This window comes from Rhinichthys klamathensis, unplaced genomic scaffold, assembly GCF_029890125.1.
Source record: "Rhinichthys klamathensis goyatoka isolate OS25496 unplaced genomic scaffold, OSU_Roscu_1.1 h1tg000452l_1, whole genome shotgun sequence".
Lineage (NCBI taxonomy): Eukaryota > Metazoa > Chordata > Actinopteri > Cypriniformes > Leuciscidae > Rhinichthys > Rhinichthys klamathensis.
The window spans coordinates 393,341-400,944 of record NW_026606944.1 but is presented as its reverse complement, the minus strand read 5'-3'; the positions used below and the strand labels follow the sequence as shown (position 1 = coordinate 400,944).

Here is a 7,604-nt window from a genome sequence, read left to right as displayed (position 1 = left end):
TCTAGATCAATAATCATTGAAAAAAAGTTGAACTTTTGCATTTTTCGTATGGCTATAACAGGGTCATTTAGAAAAGGGGCGTGTCAAATACACACAAAAGCCTATAAATCATAAATAAAAACTCAGTACTAAACAAAAATTGGTGAGCATATGTGTCATAACATGGTGAAGAAGCATGCAAAGTTTCATGGAGATCGGACCATAGTTGGCGCTAAAACTGTCAAAAAGCTTTAAAACCATACATTTCCTATGGTAAATTGCCTGTATTGGCTGTAAATGCTGATCTCTTAAATTAATGCTCAGATCTTCTTTAAAAACGGTCAAGAACATGTGTAATATCACTCTGTACGGCATTGAAAAATTTCAGACAAATCAGACAAAATTTGCCTCTATAATTAATTGTCACAGGAAGCCTCAAAACGAAAGTAAAACATTGGGCCACGCCCCCCAAGTACAAATTCACTCATAACTCGAAAACGGAAAGTCTCTGCGCGCTCAAATTTTGATGGTAAGGTCCTCTCGGGGATCTTGATCCAAATCTATCGTCGCGGGGCTCGGGAGCACCCCCCCCCCCCCCGAGGATCGCTAATCTGTGAGAACCCCAACTTGAAACGGCTGTAACTCTTGATCCAGACCATCTAGATCCTTGTGGAAGAGCTTGTTGGAAAGGGCCCGTCCTCATCTAGCTTCGATTCGAGTTTGGTGCGATTTGGCCTGGGCATTCCCGAGATATAAGCCCACAAAGATATGCATTTAAACGGACATTACTCCCGCCCCCAATCACCCAGCAACACCGGAATGGTCTTGATCAACAGAGCTCTTCTAACACTATCTAAGTTCTGAGTTTCAGATTTTTTCACTTTCTCGTTCCCGAGATATAAGTAAAAAAAACAAAACGAATTTCCCGTCATTCATTTCAACCGTTTATGTAGGCTGTAAAACCGCTGTTGTCCACTAGAGGGAGCAACAGCATTAGACGTTTTTAATCTTTTTAACCAGTTTTCAGCAATGGCTAACAAACAAATGCTGGACAATAACAAACAAATGTTGGAAATAATATTTATAATAAATAATATAATATTAAATAATGATTTATTAGAAAGTTTAATATTTTTACATCACAAATAAATATCTGAAATGCTTAAGGACAACAAAAAGAGATTTTCACAATATCATAACCCAAAATTGTGTGTGTGTGTGTGTGTGTGTGTAAGCATGCACAATGGAATTCACATTGAAAGACTGGTTTGCTTTAGTGCACAATATTGATTAAACCAAGTAGTTCAAAATAAAAGTGGTACTATAGCAATAAGTGGTCTTCTACTACCCTCTGCTGGACATTATACTTATTAATAGTCTTTTCACATGTGCTTTTGCATTCATATATTTAGACACTAAAAAATAACCTTATGTGACAATTACTATAATAACAATCATATTTTGTCTTTCAATTCACTTTACTGTTCTGAAGCTTCACATAATTGCTAGCAACGTGGTAAATCATGGTAAATCACGATAGAAACATGGTAAATCACAGTAAATAATATTATTACATGGTGTATCATGGTAAATCATGCTAGCAATGTGATTAATCATGGTAAAGAATGTTACAACCCTGGTAAATCATCCTATAACATGGTAAATCAAGGTAAACTAAGACAAATCAAGGTAAACTATGATAAAGCATGCTAGAATCATATTACATCTTAGGCTACTAGAATGTGTTCAATTGTGGTAAATCATGCAAGAACAGGGTAAACTATGGTAAATCATACTGTAACATAGTAAATCATTAACAATCACACTGAAATGTTGTATATCATGGCAAATCATGCTAAAACATGGTCTATTCCATCTATGATGTCAGTGGTTAAATGCTTGCTACATAAACCTTAATGTCTTTTGATGCTTTTGAGCTTAACTGTCTTAACTGTCTTAACTGTCTTAAATGCTTGAACACCGCTAAATGCTGCTAGCAGCTTTAATTTTATTTGTTTTTATTTATTCTTTAAAGAGATGCACTGAATTTTGGTGAATAAGAGGACCTGTTTTATTTTGATGCACATAGTTGTACATTAGCAGGAATGTAGCATAATGTGAAAGCAGTTATAATTAGCCTATGTGACAATAACATTTGTTTTGGTTATAACAACAAATAATCGTGATAATTAATCGTGATCTCAATATTGATAAAAATAATCGTGATTATCATTTTGGCCCAAATCGTGCAGCCCTAATGACAGCATCATGCAGAAGGGCTGGAATATAGTAATGTAAGATGATTGATAACTCTACACTAAATGAGAGAGCGCTGAGATCATATCTGACACAAACCAGGAACAGGAGAGACAGACATCGCTGTGTACACTGTTTTAGCTCTTCAGATTGCAAAACTCAGAGTAAAATGAATAGAAATGGTATTCTGTATGACGAAATATTTTCCAGGCATGTGAAAAATCAATATTAACTGACGCTGTTCATTGAAGCTAGGTGAACACAAATAAACCAGAGCAGACGTAAGTGAATATGAAAGAACAAAATGATTCTATTCAAAGTATAAAAAATTACAGATTGTAATTGTTGTTACAGAAAAAATTCTGCACTCCTGACAGAAATTAAGAAATTAATTTGACTGCAACCCAGTTTTTTCATAAACAGTGGTCAAATATCTAAAGTCTTTAATCTTTCTAATGATACTCAATTTGCCCAGATCAAGTAAGAGTCTGATGTTTTAACGTGAGGTGAATGTTAAACAACAAAAATCTGGGGACAGCTTCGATCTTTGAACCTAAAGGGGTTAATAACTCCTTTCCGGTTGAAACTTCCACCAGTTCTTCAACAATGTTGGCAGATAAAATGCTTCTCTCCAGTGTGTCTTCTCATGTAAACTTCAAGGTTTGCTTGTTGATCAGAACTCTTTGTTTCTAGTGTGAATTTTCATGTGATATTTAAGGTTTCCTTTTCGGTTGAAACTCTTTCCACACTGTTGGCAGGTAAAAGGACTCTCTCCACTGTGAATTCTAATGTGAACCTTAAAGTTTCCATGTTGATCAAATCTCTTTCCACACTGAGGGCATTTGTAAGGCTTCTCTCCAGTGTGAATTCTCATGTGGACTTTAAGGTTTCCATGTTGATCGAAACTCTTTCCACACTGAGGACATGAATAAGGTTTCTCTCCGGAGTGAATTCTCATGTGCCTGTTAAGGATTCCTTTTCGAGTGAAACTTTTTCCACACTGTTGGCAGGTGAAAGGGCTCTCTCTGGTGTGAACTTTCATGTGGTAATTAAGGTTTCCTTTTCGGTTGAAACTTTTTCCACACTGTTCACAGGTAAAAGGCTTCTCTCCTGTGTGAGTTCTCATGTGGACTTTAAGGTTTCCATGTTGAAAGAAACTCTTTCCACACTGTTGGCATTTGTAAGACTTTTCTCCCGTGTGAAGTCTCATGTGGACTTTAAGGTTTCCATGTTGATAGAAACTCTGTCCGCACTGAGGGCATTTGTAAGGCTTCTCTCCAGTGTGAAGTCTAATGTGCCTGTTAAGGCTTCCTATTTGAGTGAAACTTATTCCACACTGTTGGCAGGTGAAAGGGCTCTCTCCAGTGTGAACTTTCATGTGGTAATTAAGGTTTCCTTTTCGTTTGAAACTTTTCCCACACTGTTGGCAGGTGAAAGGCCTGTTTGGGGTGTGATTTCTTATGTGGACTTTAAGGTTTCCATGTTGATAGAAACTCTGTCCGCACTGAGGGCATGAATAAGGTTTCTCTCCAGAGTGAATTCTCATGTGCCTGTTAAGGATTCCTTTTTGAGTAAAAATTTTTCCACACTGTTGGCAGGTGAAAGGGCTCTCTCTAGTGTGAACTTTCATGTGGTAATTAAGGTTTCCTTTTCGGTTGAAATTTTTTCCACACTGTTCACATGTAAAAGGCTTCTCTCCAGTGTGAGTTCTCATGTGGACTGTAAGGTTTCCATGTTGATAGAAACTCATTCCACACTGAGAGCATTTATAAGGCTTCTCTCCAGTGTGAAGTCTCATGTGGACTTTAAGGTGTCCATGTTGATAGAAACTCTTTCCACACTGAGGGCATGAATAAGGTTTCCCTCTGGAGTGAATTCTCATGTGCCTGTTAAGGATTCCTTTTTGAGTAAAACTTTTTCCACACTGTTCACAGGTAAAAGGCTTCTCTCCCGTGTGAAGTCTCATGTGGAGTTTAAGGTGTCCATGTTGATAGAAACTCTTTCCACACTGAGGGCATTTGTAAGGCTTCACTCCAGTGTGAAGTCTAATGTGCCTGTTAAGGCTTCCTATTTGAGTGAATCTTTTTCCACACTGTTTGCAGGTGAAAGGGCTCTCTCCAGTGTGAACTTTCATGTGGTAATTAAGGTTTCCTTTTCGGTTGAAACTTTTCCCACACTGTTGGCAGGTGAAAGGCCTTTTTGTGGTGTGATTTCTCATGTGGACTTTAAGGTTTCCATGTTCATCAAATCTCTTTTCACACTGAGGGGATGTGTAAGGCTTCTCTTTAGTGTGCATTTCCATGTGGCTTTTAAGGTTTCCCTGTTGGTAGAAACTCTTTCCACATTGAGAGCAGGTGAAAGGTTTCTCTCCAGAGTGAATTCTCATGTGGTAATTTAGGTTTCCTTTTCGGTTGAAACTTTTTCCACACTGTTTACAGGTAAAAGGCTTCTCTCCAGTGTGAGTTCTCATGTGGACATTAAGGTTTCCACGATGATCAAATCTCTTTCCACACTGAGTGCATGAAAAAGATGTATCTCCGGTGTGAATTTTCATGTGCCTATTAAGGATTCCTTTTTGACTGAAACCTATTCCACAATGTTGGCAGGTAAAATGACTCCCTCCCATATTATTATTTTTAATGTGGACTTTAAGGTTTACATCTTGATTGATACTCTTCCCACTCTGATGTGATATGGAAGGCTTCTCTCCGGTGTGAATTCTCATGTGATAATTAAGGTTTCCTTTGCGGTTGAACTTTTTTCCACACTGTTGGCAGGTAAAAGGGCTCTCTCCAGTGTGAATTCTCATGTGGACTTTAAAGTTTCCATGTTGATAGAAACTCTGTCCACACTGAGGGCATGTGTACGGCTTTTCTCCAGTGTGAATTCTCATGTGGATTTTAAGGTTTCCCTGTTGATAGAAACTCTGTCCACACTGAGGGCATGAATAAGGTTTCTCTCCGGAGTGAATTCTCATGTGCCTGTTAAGGCTTCCTATTTGAGTGAAACTTATTCCACACTGTTGGCAAGTGAAAGGGCTCTCTCCAGTGTGAACTTTCATGTGGTAATTAAGATTACTTTTTCGCTTGAAACTTTTCCCACACTGTTGGCAGGAGAAAGGCCTCTGATCTTTATTTTCCATTTCATTCAGTTCTTCACTCTCCTCTTTCAGCGCCATAAGTTCTAAGGCAAAAAAAAAAGTAATTAAAAAAGACATCAAAAACATTTAGACATGTTAAACATCAAAACCAACAACATGTATCAGAGTGAGTGAAGCGGAAATATTTCCTCCGGAGTAGAGAGCGCCTTTCTTAAGATTCTCTCAAATATTGTTTTAATGAAGTTGTGAAACTTATACTTAACTTTGATGTTTGTACTGGGCATTTAGGCTAAGAACGAAGGAGGAGAATAAATTGAAAGGGAGTGTGGAGAAACTGAGTTTGCAAAGATTCATTTTGTGGTATACTTACAGCAAGGTTTGAAATACTGTCGCAGCGCTATACAGGTCCTTCTCAAAAAATTATCATATTGTGATAAAGTTCATTATTTTCCATAATGTAATGATAAAAATTAAACTTTCATATATTTTAGATTCATTGCACACCAACTGAAATATTTCAGGTCTTTTATTGTTTTAATACTGATGATTTTGGCATACAGCTCATGAAAACCCAAAATTCCTGTCTCAAAAAATTAGCATATTTCATCCGACCAATAACAGAAGTGTTTTTAATACAAAAAAAAAAGTCAACCTTCAAATAATTATGTTCAGTTATGCTCTCAATAGTCAATACTTGGTCGGGAATCCTTTTGCAGAAATGCTTCAGTGCGGCGTGGCATGGAGGCAATCAGCCTGTGGCACTGCTGAGGTGTTATGGAGGCCCAGGATGCTTCGATAGCAGCCTTAAGCTCATCCAGAGTGTTGGGTTTTGCGTCTCTCAACTTTCTCTTCACAATATCCCACAGATTCTCTATGGGGTTCAGGTCAGGAGAGCTGGCAGGCCAATTGAGCACAGTAATACCATGGTCAGTAAACCATTTACCCGTGGTTTTGGCACTGTGAGCAGGTGCCAGGTCGTGCTGAAAAAATGAAATCTTCATCTCCATAAAGCTTTTCAGCAGATGGAAGAATGAAGTGCTCCAAAATCTCCTGATAGCTAGCTGCATTGACCCTGTCCTTAATAAAACACAGTGCACCAACACCAGCAGCTGACATGGCACCCCAGACCATCACTGACTGTGGGTACTTGACACTGGACTTCAGGCATTTTGGCATTTCCTTCTCCCCAGTCTTCCTCCAGACTCTGGCACCTTGATTTCCGAATGACATGCAAAACTGAGCAACAGTCCAGTGCTGCTTCTCTGTAGCCCAGGTCAGGCGCTTCTGCCGCTGTTTCTGGTTCAAAAGTGGCTTGACCTGGGGAATGCGGCACCTGTAGCCCATTTCCTGCACACGCCTGTGCACGGTGGCTCTGGATGTTTCTACTCCAGACTCAGTCCACTGCTTCCGCAGGTCCCCCAAGGTCTGGAATCGGTCCTTCTCCACAATCTTCCTCAGGGTCCGGTCACCTCTTCTCGTTGTGCAGCGTTTTTTGCCACACTTTTTCCTTCCCACAGACTTCCCACTGAGGTGCCTTGATACAGCACTCTGGGAACAGCCTATTTGTTCAGAAATTTCTTTCTGTCTTACCCTCTTGCTTGAGGGTGTCAATGATGGCCTTCTGGACAGCAGTCAGGTCGGCAGTCTTACCCATGATTGCAGTTTTGAGTAATGAAACAGGCTAGGAGTTTTTAAAAGCCTCAGGAATCTTTTGCAGGTGTTTAGAGTTAATTAGTTGATTCAGATGATTAGGTTAATAGCTTGTTTAGAGACCCTTTTCATGATATGCTCATTTTTTTAGACAGGAATTTTGGGTTTTCATGAGCTGTATGCCAAAATCATCAGTATTAAAACAATAAAAGACCTGAAATATTACAGTTGGTGTGCAATGAATCTAAAATATATGAAAGTTTAATTTTTATCATTACATAATGGAAAATAATTAACTTTATCACAATATGGTAATTTTTTTAGAAGGACCTGTACTAGTAACAAACATCCCGACAGATGAGAATCCCGTTTAGACGAATATGTAAATATTAGGAGTGTAACGATAGACGTATGCGTATTGAACCTGTAGGATTACAAATTTATTTAAATGTTCAATTTAGATTTCCAATACAATAGTATTTTATATTGAGAAAGTTTATAAATGATGAGACCAGGAAATCTCTGCAAACAGTAGGGGTTCCCAGTGGGGTATTCCTTACTGTCCCTTCTCAGTACGAGAAGGCCATGCCTTTCCTGTTCTCGTGTCTCACCGGGTGAA

The 7,604-nt window shown here is 38.7% G+C and overlaps 1 protein-coding gene across 2 annotated transcripts in view; it reads right to left on the bottom strand.

Moving 5' to 3' along the window:
* Positions 1-2,672: 2,672 nt before the first annotated feature.
* The window catches only part of LOC130071676 (zinc finger protein 721-like), an 85,900-nt gene continuing 80,968 nt past the window's right edge, over positions 2,673-7,604 (bottom strand). For both annotated transcript variants that reach the window (XM_056236534.1, XM_056236535.1), the window contains one exon: positions 2,673-5,418. In XM_056236534.1, the coding sequence (XP_056092509.1) occupies positions 2,909-5,418 (2,510 nt within the window). In that variant the 3' untranslated portion in view covers positions 2,673-2,908. The remainder of the gene's footprint in view (positions 5,419-7,604) is intronic.